Source organism: Mustela nigripes, chromosome 2 (genome assembly GCF_022355385.1).
Source record: "Mustela nigripes isolate SB6536 chromosome 2, MUSNIG.SB6536, whole genome shotgun sequence".
Lineage (NCBI taxonomy): Eukaryota > Metazoa > Chordata > Mammalia > Carnivora > Mustelidae > Mustela > Mustela nigripes.
In genome coordinates, this window is record NC_081558.1 from 15977415 (window position 1) to 15993162 (window position 15748).

Here is a 15748-nt window from a genome sequence, read left to right on the forward strand (position 1 = left end):
CGACCCCAGGATCTCTCTCCCTCCCCACCCGCTGTGTTCCGTGGGGACAGTGGAGCTTTACCAATGACCTGCACATGACCTCTCTAGACATTTTTTCCCAGGGGTTTTTGGGGAAGTGGAAAGAATCTGGGCTTCAGGGTTTTACACATCTCATTTTGAAATTTGCTGCTTTAAAAAAAAAAGATTTATATGTATTAGCACACGTGAGCGGGAACAGAGGGAGAGGGACAAGCAGACTCCCCGCTGAGCATGGAGCCTGACTTGGGGCTCTGTCTCATGACCCTGAGATCACGACCTGAGCCCAGATCAATGGTCGGATGCTTAACTGACTGAGCCACCCATGAACCCGCAAAATCTGTGTGCTTCTTATTAGCTGTGTAACCCAGGGGCGAGTTAATTACCTTCAAACCTTGGTTTCTCCATTTGTAAAGTGGAGATAATATTACTACCTTATAGGCTCAGTGTACAGTTGAAGAAGTAATATTTATAAAATACCTAGTATGCATTTTTGAGGTCCTCATGGGGTGCCAGTGCCCCCCTGCACTCATGGCCACAAATGTACTACACACACCAGCTCCAGACGAACCTCACCAACTCTGTGTGACCCTCATCTAGATTTTTAGCCTTGGCATTTTCTTGGGGGCCCTTACTTTTGATTTTTATGATTTTTATGATTTATGGTTTTTATGATTTTGGCCCCTGGTAAATCTCTTGTGTTTCCCTGCCCATTCTGATTTTGGGGGGTAATTGCAGTAAAACTACTGTTACCTGGTGTTCATGGTGTGTTCTGTCCCGTGCACTCTGCTGAGCACTTGCGCACGGTGCATGACCTTATTCCGACCTTGGGGCAGCACCGTCTCGGGTTTGTGGATGAAAACTTCCATTGGGAGAGATGAGGGTGATGATTTGAAGTTACCCAGCTGCTAAGTTGCCTGAGGAGCTAAGGCTCGGGGCCTCGGCTCTTCCCTGCCAGAGGGCACTTTGTCCAGTTTTTTAGTTCGTAGAATTATCTGGGGAAATGTTAAAAATTAACAAGACACAGGAATCGGTGACCATGGTTGGCTCCAGTGCAGACACCTGGGTGGTGAAGGGGAGAAAGGAAACCTGATTTTTCAAATTCCCCGTTGAATCTTTTCAATTTCGTAGAATTTGCATATATTACCCATTTTTAGAAAGATTTTAAAAGTGTTCTTAATGACAATTTCCAGCCCTTCCTTGCTTTGGAGACTCTGACTTGAATTTATCTCAAGGCCAAGTGTGTTTATTTCTGGCAAACAGGTCAGGGAATTCTGATACGGACTGTGTAGGGTCATGTTTCGAGAAATCTTGATATACAAGGCCATGATGAACAGCTGTGGCAGAGGGGGTCCTGCTTCTGGCCTCAGCTCTTCCAGCTTCTTTTTGGCTCTCCCGTCATCCCGCACCCCTGGGCCACGCGCTTCCCGTCCAACCCTTGAATGCGCCGGTTTCCCTGATGTTCCGACGGGAGCCGTGACGCGAGAGGTGGTCGTCAGTGCGTCAGACTGACTGTGGTATGAGGGTGTTTATACAAATATGTTGTAGTTATTTTCTAGTGGACGCGGCCGGCATGGTGGTGACGAGCCAGGAGGGCGTGTTCCGCAGCAACTGCATGGACTGTCTGGACAGAACCAATGTGATCCAGAGCCTTCTGGCGCGCCGCTCACTGCAGGCCCAGCTCCAGGTGCGCGCTCTGTCTCTTCTCCGTCCGCAGCAGAGCCCCAAATGGAAGAAGCTGCGTCCTTAACAACCTTAACAAGAACCATTACAGAAGCAAAGGACAGAAAACATTCACAGTGCTGCCCGCGCTGACCCAGCTTTTGTGTTTTTGTCTTCCTGCCCATAGGTGTGCACATCTCTATACCTGTGGTCAGCGTATGTGTACACAGTTTGGGGGCTTTTTTTTTTCCCCCCAAGATTTTATGTTTAAGTAATCTCTCCACCCTTTGAGGGGCTTGAACTCACGACCCTGAGATCAAGAGCTGCATGCTCCACTGACTGAGCCAGCCAGACGCCCATTTCCAGAGTTGTTAATTCTGTCTTTTCCTGCAGGATTTTGAGGAGCCATAGTTGTTTTAAGAGTTGCACTTACTAAGTTGCTATGTTTTTGGCTTGTAAATTGTACTGTAGAGACCAAATCTGCACATGTTAGTATTAACGTGAATTCTTCCCTTTGGGTTAATGGCTAGAAGTGGAATTTACTGCGTTAAAGAGAATACGCTTTCCAAGAGGGTCGTAGCAGTTCCCCTGACACCAGCGAGCACGATAAGTGAGTCTGTTTCATTGAACTCGGGCCCTCTGAGCTGTTTTTATTTAAAACTTTCTTTCCTGTTAGCACAGAGTAGCTCCTCAGGGTGGTTTTCTTGTGCATCTGTTTTATCACTGGCTAGCAGTACTGACCTTCAGGTAAGAAGTTGCCAGCACAATTTTGCTTTGCCACGAAGACTGGGCTGTTGAGAAGAGGAGCTATAAATATTTTCTTGTGTTTATCCTTGGAATTAAAAACGTAAAGCCCGGATTTCCAGGTCACATTGGCCTTTCTTACGAGGGGCACACAAAATGCACGCCAGGTGGTTTCTTGCCTGAATGGTAACCTTTGTTTATGACAGTTCAACTTTGTTTAGGATGATTTTGTGACACCAGGAAGGCATTATGGAGGTAGAACCCCTCCTTTAAAATGAAGTGCCCTTGAATCCTAAGCAACGTGGGCCAAACGAGCGCTTTCCCTGCCGGAGCGCGCTCTAGTTCGTGTTGTACCTGTCCTCCTGGTGCTGTGGGACGGACGTCAGGGTATATTTTTTAATAGAAATGATAGTAGCAAAAACACCCAGAACGGTTTCCAAGCCCAGTAAACAAAAGCCTGTTGAACCAGGTTCTGTAATCTATACTTAACTCTTCCACGGGCTGAATGTGGTGTTGTAACATCTGAGCAACCTTCTGAGAGTCTTGGGGCGACGGTGCCAGCTGGTGGGGGGCCTCCAGCCGTGCCCTCCCCCTGCCAGCTGAGGGTCACCACGGGGCTTCCTGCGCTGTCTGGGGTGGGAGCGCGGCTCTGAGGTAGAGATAGTGAGCTGTCAGCTGAGGTTCAGAGGGACGATGGGGACTCTGAGGTGGTTGAGGTCCGAGACGAGGACCCAGGCTGGGGCTCCTAATCTGTGCCCTTCGGGGAGTCCGCAGGGGGATTCAGCATGTCCAGGAGTCCTCTGAGGTCATGTGCAAGGGGTGCTGTGTGTGTGCAGTTTGTGGGGAGATGCGTGTGGGCATGTGACACGAGGCCCCAGGAGGGGTGGGGCTGGGGCTGAGGGAAGCCTGGGGCCAGGAGTGGTAGGGACGCTAGAAGGTGGAGGCAGTGAGAGGTTAGGGGGCGGCCGGGAAGGAGGAGGTGACAGCTGGGGTCTTATTGCTGCTCTCCCTTTGGCCCCTCTATTCCTGCGGGGCTGGGGCACAAGGTGGGCGCAGGGGGAGGAGTCCTCAGAGGGGAGGCCGTGGTGAGCTGCTGCTCCCCCAGCCCCCCACTGCGTCATAGGCAAGGACTGCGTCTCCTGCCTGCAGCCAGGGACCATGTGGTACCATGTGGTACCGTGTGGGACTGTCTGCTCCGGTCCTGAATCACGTGCGCTGCAGTCGGTCACACTTGCGTATGGTGTGCTTCTTATTCCAGAGACTAGGAGTTCTGCATGTGGGACAGAAGCTTGAGGAACAAAATGAATTTGAGAAGATTTACAAAAATGGTAGGTAAATTTCCTTGATAGAGGCAAAGTCGCTCAAATGGTGAATTAAATTAATAGTTTGGATTTAGGAACACCGGTTGTCACGTAAATCACTGCCCGTTGACTTTTCCGTGTTTTCACAGCCTGGGCTGACAACGCAAATGCTTGTGCCAAGCAGTACGCGGGCACCGGTGCCTTGAAGACAGACTTCACCAGGCAAGCTGTGCTTTTCTAGTAGCGCTGCAGGTCCACAGGCCTCGAGTCCCATCAGGACGCCCCGGCAGCCTTTGGACTGCAGCAGAGCCCCAGTCCCTGGGGCCATAGGTCACAGCGGTCAAGTCAGGCTTGCTGGGAGGGGAGGCCCAGGTGCTGGAGGGTTCTAAGCCTCCGTGGGTGGTTATGCCATGTGGGAGGCACCCAATGCCCCGCAGACCCTCCCAGAGCTCGCCGTGCACCCAGTCAGTGTGGTCCCTGGTGGGGCTGAGGCTCCGAACCTCGGCGAAGCCGCTAGGTGATGTGCCTGCGGCTTCCCAGGACTGGACTGGTCAGAGAGAGGGCAAGGCACTGGGGATTTGTTACAGGTGTGGGTCTTTCTCTGCCATAGGGATTCCCTGGGAGCAAACTAGGATTCCTAGTCTCTGCTGTGTTCTGACCACCTGACCTGGGCTGGGTGTTTCTCTTCGCATTTCTTACCTTTCTGGCTGGCCCCCGAGTGTTTCTCTCACTGTGCCTAATAATAGGTAACATTTTAGAAGAAGAATGTATATTTCTTGGACCCGCCAGAGGTTTCCTTTGTGAGGTGTCTCCTTTGTAACTCACTGATCTCCATACCCCATACTTACTGGCCACAAAACCGTGGGAGAATTTAATCTATAGATCTGTAACTCAGAATTCACGTCTTTTAACCAGAACCGGGAAGAGAACCCAGCTGGGACTTCTGATGGACGGCTGGAACTCCCTGATACGGTATTACAAGAACAACTTCTCGGACGGCTTTAGGCAGGTGGGTTCATGTTTGGTGCCCATGTTTGTGCCTCGGGTGGTCCTATCTTTGTATTTTTCTTGAGTAATGGAATTACATCACACTGGAGGTTACTGATTTTCTTCCTCTGTTCTAGGATTCCATAGACTTATTTCTTGGGAACTACTCAGTGGATGAATTAGAATCTCATAGTCCTTTAAGTGTTCCACGGGATTTGAAATTCCTGGCTGTAAGAAACCTTTGTTTTTCAAGGTTTTTTTTTTTTTGTTGTTGTTGTTGTTGTTTTAAGATTGATTGATTGATTGATTTGAGAGAGAGTGTGTGCTAGCAGCTGTGGGGAGGGGCAGAGGGAGAGTGAGAGAGAGACAGAGACTCTCAAACAGATCCCCCACTGATCATGGAGCCCGACTCGGGGCTCGATCCCAGGACCTGAGAAAATGACCTGAGCTGAAATCAGGAGTCAGATGCTTAACCAACTGCACCAAGTAGATGCCACCGTTTTTCAAGTTTTTAAAAGCATGTCTGAAGGTGTAGATGGTGCCGATTCCCCTTGATTGAAAACTTTATAATTGTTCTAAAAGGACTGTGAAAACTTCGTTTCCCTGAGGAGAAGATGAGGGAAAAGAGTGAAACAACTGCGGGGCGTTTGTTTTCTGCTACACTTCATTGTCTTGCTATGCGAGAGCACGTGAGCAAAAGGGAGCCTGGGGAGCATGGAAGGTTTCTCGTTTCCAGAAGACCCCACTCCCTGTCATGATCACAGGTTGCTGGGGTCCAGTAACATGGAAGGCAAGAGTGTGTTTTTGACACTTCTCTCCTTTTTGACTCTTCTGCTCACCAGACTTTGCAGGAGCCCCTCTCAGGTCCCATCCAGCGGACAGAGTGTCCCCAAATGGAGCTGGCTGGTGTCCCAGCCGCTCACATAGCCCTCCCGGGTTTAGACCAGAGCCAGGCTTCTTCAGATGTGTCCTAATCAGTCTGAAGACTCAGGCAGCTGTGATTGAACCCCCCCCAAATAACGATGTTTTGTTGGGAAAAGATACTGTGTGTATCAGGTTGCAGAAGGGTTTTATTCTTTCTCAAGCGCAGCTGACGTCACAGCCTTCGAGCAGCGTTCTTAAGTGACGGCGTGTCTCTTCATTTTTCTTTTCAGTTGCCTATTATCATGGTTGTTGCCTTCTCCATGTGCATTATCTGTTTGCTGATGGCCGGTAAGTCTGCTCTTCCTTCACAGCCTCGCGCGGAGTGCGGAGAATGTGGCTTTTCCTTGTATGGTGTCTTGAGATGCCGAGTTCACTTGGCACTTGCTGTTTCTCTGTTAAATTTCGTGAGCAAAGCGAGCAGATGTGATTAGTCCTTAGATGTGACGGGAAGAAGAATATAGGCTCACAAATACTGATAATCGTTGTTTTGTTTCTTGTTTTTCTTTGTATGTTTTTTTAATACTCTTTTTTAAAAATAATTTTAAAATTTTTTTATTAACATATAATATACTATTAGCCCCAGGGGTACAGGTCTGTGAATTGCCAGGTTTACACACTTCACAGCACTCACTATAGCACATACTTTCCCCAATGTCCATAACCCCGCCACCCTCTCCCTACCTCCCTCCCCCGGCAACCCTCAGTTGTTTTTTGTTTTTATACCTAACATTTAAACTTTTCATTTCTTACCTCTCAAGTGATACGTAAGAATTGTAGAAAATACAGTTAGCAAGACAGAAGAAAATATTATTCATTATCCTGACTTCTAGAGATAAGCTAACTGTTCTTAACATTTTGACGTTTTAATCTTTGTAAGTGTGTCATTTTTTTTCACAAGTGAGATACACATTTTTTGTAATGTTTTCACTGAGCAATAAAAAGCATTTCCCCATGTTCTTTACTTGTAATGGCTGCATTAAAATCCATTTATGGATATATAGTTTATTTAACCAGCCACCTGTTATTGGACAAATAAATGTTGTTAGTAGAGGAACACACTACTTACCATCAAATTTTAGTAGGTTGAGGGGCACCTGGGTGGTGCAGTCAGTTAAGCGTCTGGCTCTTGATTTCAGCTCAGCTTATGATCTCAGGGTCTTGAGATCGAGCCCCACACCTGGCTCCATGCTGAGCACAGAACCTGGTTAAGATTCTGTCTCTCCCTGTCTCAAAAAAAAAAATTTTTTTTTTTAGTAGATTGATAAGAACTTGTGTTAACAAGGTCTTCTTCACTGTTTCTGTTTTTCTCTCAGTATTTTCCTGTGTTACTAAGCTAATAAGCATTTAGGATAAATGTGTCTGCGTTAAGTACTTCCCAGGGCTATGGGCTAGGAGTCTGAGCTGGCTGTATTGTGCACTAGGGGCTGTCTTGTCTGAGCCCCACTCATTGGCAGGGCCCCATTCCCGTGCGCCCCTCTCACCATGACCCTTTTTTCTCTCACAGGGACCTTACCCCCTTTTCATCTCCGTAGCATCGAGTCCCTTTCTTACAGCACTTTGTCCTCTGACCGCATAAGCACTTGGGGATCTCTTCTTTGGAGGTGGTGTCCCTCTCCGGTGTCCCCAGCACCCCCCGTGTGTACTTCTCCTTGTGTGTCATGATTTGCATACTCGTTCGTCTTTCCCACTGGATGAGCAACTCTTTGAGGGCAGACACTGTGTCTTTCTCATTGTTTTGTCTCCAGTGTCCAGGATATAGTAAAGCCCTCGGCACAAGTTTGCTGAGCTAGGGACCCTTAACCCTACCCCCCCATGCGCATTCTGGAGGGGAGGCTCAGTGGCTTCCTGGCTTCCTGTTGGTCTCTGCAACCCTGTAATCCCCTGGGGATTCAGCAATGTAGACGGTCACCACATGGGGAGGGAGCCATCCTGTTGTTACTCTAGGGCAGCAGTTGGCAAACATTTTCTGTAAAGGGCGAGATAATTATAACTAGTCTAGATTTCCCAAACTGCATTTCATCTCTGTTGCCATTGTTTGTTTTTACAACTCTTTAAAAATGTAAAAACTATTCTTAGCTCTGGGTACAAAATGGACTGAGGGGTCCTAGAGCACAGGCAGAGCTGCGTGGCCTAACTCGGGTCCTGGGGCCGGTTCCGGGGCGGGAAGGAAGAGAACAGGGCGAGCCGGCACCTGCCGCCACGATTCCTCTGACGCCCGCGCTCATTGCTCCCTCCACTCCCTGACTTCTTTAAAACACTGCCTAGCGGATGCCGTTTTCTGAGAGCCTGTGTCCTGTTGAATTTGTTTCATTACTTCGATCTGTTCTGTATTTTCTTGACTTCCCTTTGGAGCCTCTGGAGAGGCAGGCAAGTCAAAAGACAGAGAGCTCAGCCTGAACAGAGGGGGATAGTTTCTTTGGGGATGGTCCCCGGTTGGGCTTGTGAGGAACTGCCTTTCTTTTTTGTCCGAGAAGAATTTTAAAACTCAAAGGTGTGAACATTAGTGCTCACATTTTTTTAAAGATTTTATTTATTTATTTGAGGTGAGAGAGAGTGAGAGTGAGCTTGAGGAGGGAGAGGGTCAGAGGGAGAAGCAGACTCCCCACTTAGCAGGGAGCCCGATGAGGGACTCGATCCTGGGACTCCGGGATCATGACCTGAGCCGAAGTTAGTCACTCAACCAACTGAGCCACCCAGGCGCCCCGTATGTGTTTTTAAATACAAAGAGATTGATGCATCATCTTGTGTCAGTTCATTGCCATGAAATGGTGAGCCCTGTGATGTTTAGATAGGATATTGTCTGAGTAGTCTGTACTTCGGGTTTTTAGAAAATGGGGGAGGAGGGTAGCGTGAACTGACAGCTGATGAGGAAGGAGCCGGGAGCGTGTTTTTCCCTGGCGTGCGCCCCCACCATCTCCTGCTCCGTGGGGCTCCCCAGCTGTGGCCCCAGCTGATCCTGTTGCAGGAGAAAAGCAGCACTCGGTTTGACTCGGCAAGGAGTAGGGCAAAGTAGATCTTTTCCCGCGGCTGCTAACCTTCCTGAACTCTAGATGTTGCAAAAATGCCTATCAGGAGTGTTGTGTGCAATAGGTCATTAAAAATCTGTTACTGAATTTTATTTTATACGCTTTCATACAGAGTTTTTCTGAAGCGTGTGTTTTGTGAGGTTAGTTTTTGTGTAGGCATTTTGATTGTGGTGAATGTATTACTGATGGCTTCTTGTAATAGGAAGGTACCTGATCTTAAAGTAAATGATCTTTTCTGTGATACCACACAGTTTAGTCAGGTGGCTCTCATGCTGTTGTGTCTGGGCCATGGCCTTGACATGATCTGAGAACTTGTTAGAAATTCAGATTCTTGGGCGCCTGGGTGGCTCAGTGGGTTAAGCCGCTGCCTTCGGCTCAGGTCATGATCTCAGAGTCCTGGGATCGAGTCCCGCATTGGGCTCCCTGCTCAGCGGAGAGCCTGCTTCCCTCTCTCTTTCTCTCTGCCTGCCTCTCCATCTACTTGTGATTTCTCTCTGTCAAATAAATAAATAAAATCTTTAAAAAAAAAAAAAAAAAAGAAATTCAGATTCTTGGGTCCCCCGATCCCAACCTGCCAAGTCAGAATCTCTGGGCTTGCCCAGCAGCTGATGTCTTACCAAGCTCTGGAAAGGATTCTGATGCCGGCCAGAGTTCAAGATCCAGTCGTTCAAACCTTAATTGAGAGGTGGTTGTATTTTTCCTGTAGATGTGCTGATCAGCTTTGATGTTGTCAAGATTAAACTTTAAATTGTAATATTTAAACACTAGACTTTAATGTTGCTAAGCAGCTGAAAGCTGGATCTGGGATCCCATTTATTCGTTAGAGACAGAGAAAGCGCGTGCATGCTGGCACGCTCGAATCGGGGGAGGGGCAGAGGGAGAGGGAGAAGCAGACTCCCTGCTGAACAGGGAGCCCGAGATCACGACCTCAGCCAAAGGCAGATGCTCGACCATTTGAGCCACCTGGATGCCCCTCTATAAAATAATTTTTATTTACCAACCCTTTGTTTTTTAACAATTTTTTTTCCCATTTTTTATTTTAAAAGATTATTTATTTATTTGAGAGAGAGGGAGTGTTAGAGAGTACACAGGCAGGGGGAGTAGGAGAGGGAGAATCAGGCTCCCCACCGAGCAGGGAGCCTAAAGTGGGCCTCCATCCCAGGACCCTGGGATCATGGCCTGAGCTAAAGGCAGACTCTCAGATGACTGAGCCACCCAGGTGCCCCATTTCTTTGTTTTTTTATATCAACAGGTGACACTTGGACAGAAACACTGGCCTATGTGCTCTTCTGGGGAGTTGCAAGCATTGGAACATTTTTCATTATTCTTTATAACGGCAAGGATTTTGTCGATGCTCCCAGATTGGTCCAGAAAGAAAAGATGGACTGAATTTGTGTCTGTGGAAAGCGGCTTGGCTTGGAAGATTCCATTATGCAGAACTGGAGTCTTTACTGACCCGCTTTCCACATGGGCTCAAGGTCTTTCGAAAGCTTTTCTCCAGAAGCCTGGCCTGTGCTCCGTTTGAAGGGAGGACCTACAATCGGCCCAAAGTTCCTGCCTTGACCATCTCTTCACTACTGGGACGGCTCTAGTTATAATTGGAAGCTCTTCTGTAATTAAAAGGTAACCTGAATCCAGCTCCTGGAGCGGAAGGAATCTGTTCCTTGTCGATTTAATCAACTCTTGCAGAATAAGTAATATATTTAAGAGATCTAGCTTCTTTCCGTATTTAAAATGGTAAAATTATTTTTCTAGCTCAGTTTCCTTATTGTCACTGTAAAGGCAGTTCCTGATCGCAAGCAGACTTCCCCACACATCTTTGAACTTAAAAGGTGAAAAATGAGCTAACGCACCTCTGTTCACACAGCATGAGTCTCTCGCAGACGACAGGTAGTTAGCCAGGGAAGCCCGTGACCTCCCCGGTCGGGCGGAGGGGAGCCGGGCCTGGCGTTCCAGTGGAGTTTTGGTTGGGCCGCTCTGTGAGTCCAGCTTGAACTTGAGTGTAAAGAAGAGAAGTTCCGATAGACTTTATCTTTTTTAAAAGGTGTAAATGAAATCAAAGAATGTAAAGTCTGTGTCTTATGCTAAAGGTCCAAAGCCACCTCTGTTTTAAGGATTTACCCCAACATGGAGAAGCCCCTCCGCGGGCCAGCTCCTCCCTCCCGGCTGTGTTGCTCCCCTCGGGCCCGTTCATTAAGCCGGGTGAGCCTCGGGGAGACTCTTGGCGGGATGTGGCGTTGCACTTGGAGGCAGCAGCAGCCGCTTTCCACGCTTTGCACCATCAGCCCTTCTCACTCTGGAAAGGTTCGTGTCGATAAGTGTGTCTGAAATTTTGTGCTTCCACATAGTTGGAGTTCTCCGAATCAAGGACCAACTTCAATGTTAATTTATGTGCAAAACAAGCCTGAAAAATACGCTTTAGAAGCTGCGTGTAGTTCTGATTATAAGTTGGACTGTATATTCAAACTGTAATTATGAGGTTTAAATATTAGAAAAGTGTGTAGGGTAGTATTCTTGCCACTGTTTTAAAACCGTTCGATTAAATCCTGCTACGATATTTGTGTTGTGCTTGAAAATATGTACATTTTTTTTCAATAGGAAGTAAGACCTTCTGTGGTCCTTCAGTATCTCTCAAAGCGCCTTTATTTCAACATGACTTTTTATTTCCCAACATTATCTTTTATAAACATTAATAAGAGTCGTTGCTTCTAGAAACTCTAAAGGAGGTAATAGCTGGAAGCCCTCTGTAGCTTAAAATCATTCATGATTCATGAAGACTCTCAGGAGGGTAAGTGATCAGAGCTACCTATTCTTAACATGTAAATAAGCATAATTTGTTCCAAAGATGAAATGTTTGAAACTCGGTTCATGTCTACTGTAATATAGTAAGTCAGGGGCCCCTGGGCATCTCCCATGAAGAACTGACTTCCACAACCACAGCAAAGACCCACTGAGAGCCGCCCTGCTCGTGTGGCTCGTGTGGCTGCCCCGCAGCGGGGGGGACCAGACCGGTGTGTCAGCGCCTAAAAGTGTCCGTATCCAGAGCCCTGCCGTGATTTTATTTCTAAATTCATGTACTGTACATCCTTAAGTGAAAATAAATGTCATACTCTTTTCTAACCACTGTTGGTATCACTCCTATACTTTGTCTTAAAAGGGAGGTTCTTTTTTTATTTTACAACTTTTTAAAAAAGATTTATTTGAGAGAGAGAGAGAGAGTGTGAGAACACATGCAGGGGCAGCAGCAGAGGGAGAGGGAGAAGCAGGCTCCCCGCTGAGCAGGGAGCCCGATGCGGGGCTTGACCCCAGGACCCTGAGATCATGACCTGAACCCAAGGCAGATGCTTAATGGACTGAGCCGCCCAGGTGCCCCTGTATTTTAGAATTTTAGAACTCACACAAAGCAGTGCATGCAGGGGCTTTTTAGAAAGGTAGACAGTGTAAAGAAGCAAGAAAATCCATACCTTCTCACACCTGCTTTCCAGTTATCACTTGAGAAGTCGTGTCCGTGTGTATAATTAATTTTTAGTTAAAGATAAAACCAGCAAATTATTTAGTAAAGTATTTTTCCATAAAAAGATATCCCCTGAACACTCCCCCAACCAAGTTAATTTGTTTCTCAAAATGATAACAGATCTCACCAGCGCAGAGCGACAGTCTTGCCTATTAGAAACTGATCTCTCAGGCCCCGGGAATGTGTCCGCGACAGGTGGGAATGCACCTCGGAGGCCCCCTGCCCACGTGGGGAGTGAGACGAAAGGCCTTGGAGATGGGCTGTGGGGCCTCCGTCCCCGCTGTGAGCTAAGCCAAGCCACCTCGGGCTGTCTGGGCTCCAGCAGCTGCCTCTCCTGCCCAGGCTGCTGAAGCGTGAGCCGCCCCAGTGGCTTCCTGCGAAGGGTTTTTCGGGAATTCTCTCCCACGCACCCATCCCTGTGACCGTCTGTCCTTCCTCTGGTACACTAATTGGTGTCTGTGCCAGCTCATCTCTAGCTCCTTGCTTCCTGGGGCGAAGAGAAAGGTCAGTGATGCTCTCTCTCATCACCTGGTTACATCTAGTACAAGTGAGACGTGAGTCCGTGTGCGACCCGCGGTGACTGCGCTCCAGAATGACCAATTTTGTCCTGTTGAGGATTCTGGGACTGGGAGTAGGAGGGCGCTGGTCCCCAGAGTCACGTGACGCAGATTCCTTGGTTCTAACGGTCTGGGCTGTACTTGTGGGGTCAGTTCGGACTGGAATTGGAGGTGCGCTGGGGGTGTCATGGGGGGAGCAGCTTAAACAAACCAAGGTCTTGGAGTTTTATCGTCCAAGAGTCCCGATGTCAGAAGAAAGTAGCCCAATAAGGACATGTTACGATAAGCTTTTGGAATGCCCTGTCCGTTGCCCTTGGGCTCCCCAGCACAGCCGCTTGGCTTATAGAAGCCAGCAAGACCTAAGTGCCAGTCTTTCTCAAAACCGAATCTCAGAAATGTCGTCCCGTCAGGGCTGCTGTTCTCCGGGGGTTCGAAACCAGTCCCTGGAGGGTTGGGGCATGAGTGCTACGAGGTGGGCGTCCCTGGGGCCGTGTTAGGAGGCCTGCCCCTGCAGCCAGGGAGGAGCGAGACGCTGGGCTGGTGCCCCAGAGAGTTCCGTGGCCTCCTGTCAGGTGGTGCAGCTTAGACCAGGACTGACGAGTTCTGGTAACCAGACGCTAGGTGGCACATTAGGCCCCGGAGCGGAACAGAACAGCGATACCATTTGTTTTGCTCCCCAAACCCTGCAGTCTGGGCTGGGCCTGGCAAGCATCGCTCATCTCTGCTGCACTGGGCATGGGCTGTGTGGCTCCGAGCCTGGGGCCCTCCGTCACCAGCAGCTTGCGTTCACCTGGGAGGGGGCCGGGGGCAGGAGAGAAGGGGAGGGAGGAGCAAGAGGAGACAGACACCACGGTGTCCAAGTACCTCCCCAGTGCTACCTATAGCTCTGGGCTCCCTTCCCTTTGTGGGAGGAGTGCTGGGGACGAAGGCGTCTCGCTGGACAAGTCCAGTACCTCCCTCCGTTCAGTCTAAAGTTTCACGTCTTCCCTCCTGTGCTGTTGGGGCCCGTAACAGAATGGGGTCAAGGGGACCCTGCCCCTGGGGAGGCCCATGCCCTTCCTAGGGCCACCCTGGTGTCCTCCCAGAGAGCTTTCCACTGGCCTTGCTTGCTCTTGCTGCATTTCCTCGCCTTACTAGTCGAGTCCATCTTTATGTCCTTACTATCGTGTGCGCACTCAGCGTGATGTTTCTAGGACTCCTCCGCTCGGTGGTCCCATCTGTCGTCTCCTCCTGCCAGCTTGTTTATAGTGAATGAATTTATGTCCATTCGGATTTAATAGATCACATGTTCCTTTTTACCCGGTCCAATCTGATGCTGATGTGACATTTCGGTGGTTTCTGGTCGGTAACTCCTGCACTCGGTCCGGCTGTGCACCTTCCCCATGCCTCCTGGCTCCTGTGGGAATGTCTCTCTCCCTGCTGTCTCCCCGGTAGGAGAACGAGAAGCCAGAAACACAATAACAACAAGAAACCATTTTCTAGATGGGCTTGTGCCATTTCTGTGCCGAGTGGTTCCATGTGACTATCAGCGCTCAGTATGCCAGACTTCCTGGATTTTTTCATCTAGCAGGTACGGATGAGTTACTGATCTCATGCTGGCATTTCTCCAATCACTGATGACCCCTGAGCATCTTCTCGTCATTCTTTGGTCATTGGTGTTCCTGTTTTGTGCCTTGTTGATGTCTTTTGCCGGTTTCTGTTAGATTGTCCTTGATTTGTTGTGAACTTCTTTATATTCTAGAGTTGTTTGTTGGTTTTATGTGCTGTATAAATCTTCTCCCACAGATCACACAGGGCAAGGTGCCCATGTTAAATCCTCAGTGGGGTTCTGTTGCTCTTTGAAGAAAAATCTTAAGCTCTGTGGCGCCTGGGTGGCTCAGGGGTTAAGCCGCTGCCTTTGGCTCAGGTCATGATCTCAGGGTCCTGGGATCGAGCCCCGCATCGGGCTCTCTGCAGAGCAGGGAGCCTGTTTCCTCCTCTCTCTACCTGCCTCTCTGCCTACTTGTGATCTCTTGTCTGTTGGATTAAAAAAAAAAAAAAAATCTTAAGCCCCTTGCCTGGCCCACAAGGCCTGACCGACTCGACCCTGCCTACTCCTCCAAGCCCATCTCCAAGCACTCTCCCCATTCCAACCATTGGCCTCCTTTCTGTTCTTTCTCACCTCCGGGCCTTTGCACATGCCATTGACTCTATCTAGACAGACATTCCATCCTCAAAGCTCCTCCTCAACCACCTGATTGAAGTACTTTTCCTCTCATACCATCACTTGACCCATTTCTTGCCTTCTTAGAAATTATCACAGTCTGTACTTATTTGTTGCCCATGACACACTCTCTTCCCTCCCAGAACGTTAAGTGCCAGGAAGGCCAGGGACGATGTCTGTTGTGTTCAGCACCGTCCCCAGCACCTACGCCCGGGACTGGTGTGTAACCCACCAGTTGGTGCTCTTAATAAACACTGATACTGTGCAGGTGAGCCACAGTCAGGAAGAGAAGTGGTTCCCATGTCAGGGACTGGTCAAGGCATTCTGGTTGAGAATTTCCTGTTTGTCAATGATGTTTTAGCCTTACAAGTGGATGTTTGAATCTGTTACTTATTTTTCTTCCCTGGACTAATGTCAAGTAAAAACCGATCGAGGAGTTAATTCTCTGCCCCAGCTTTTCTGTCAATCAAGTGGAACAGCCACAGATTAATCTTTTATGTAACGCAGACAAAAGTCGAACACAGCAGTTTGCATACGCACCCTCTGCCCCCAGCACAGTTGTTAAGGGCACACTCATGCCTACCGTGGTTTCTTATGGTCTCAGCCAGACCCTGAGACAGACAGGCTGCCCAGGATGCCCGTCAGAAGGGTTGAAAAGATTCTGAGGTCACACCTGTTTTACATGAGCACATTAGACATTTTTCTGGCTTTTCTTAGGGAATCTGACCGTCCCATTAGGGTCTTTGTACACCGCAGCAGTATGGTTTCCCTGGCCATGTGGGGGAAAACACGGAGAAGGTGACAGAAACAAGACA

At 48.7% G+C, this 15748-nt stretch overlaps 1 protein-coding gene across 2 annotated transcripts in view; it reads left to right on the forward strand.

Moving 5' to 3' along the window:
• Positions 1 to 11783, forward strand: part of SACM1L (SAC1 like phosphatidylinositide phosphatase) — a 60613-nt gene extending 48830 nt beyond the window's left edge. For both annotated transcript variants that reach the window (XM_059389552.1, XM_059389553.1), the window contains 7 exons: positions 1564 to 1702; positions 3680 to 3749; positions 3872 to 3944; positions 4638 to 4731; positions 4847 to 4939; positions 5864 to 5921; positions 9912 to 11783. In XM_059389552.1, the coding sequence (XP_059245535.1) occupies positions 1564 to 1702; positions 3680 to 3749; positions 3872 to 3944; positions 4638 to 4731; positions 4847 to 4939; positions 5864 to 5921; positions 9912 to 10048 (664 nt within the window). In that variant the 3' untranslated portion in view covers positions 10049 to 11783. The remainder of the gene's footprint in view (positions 1 to 1563; positions 1703 to 3679; positions 3750 to 3871; positions 3945 to 4637; positions 4732 to 4846; positions 4940 to 5863; positions 5922 to 9911) is intronic.
• Positions 11784 to 15748: the final 3965 nt, after the last annotated feature.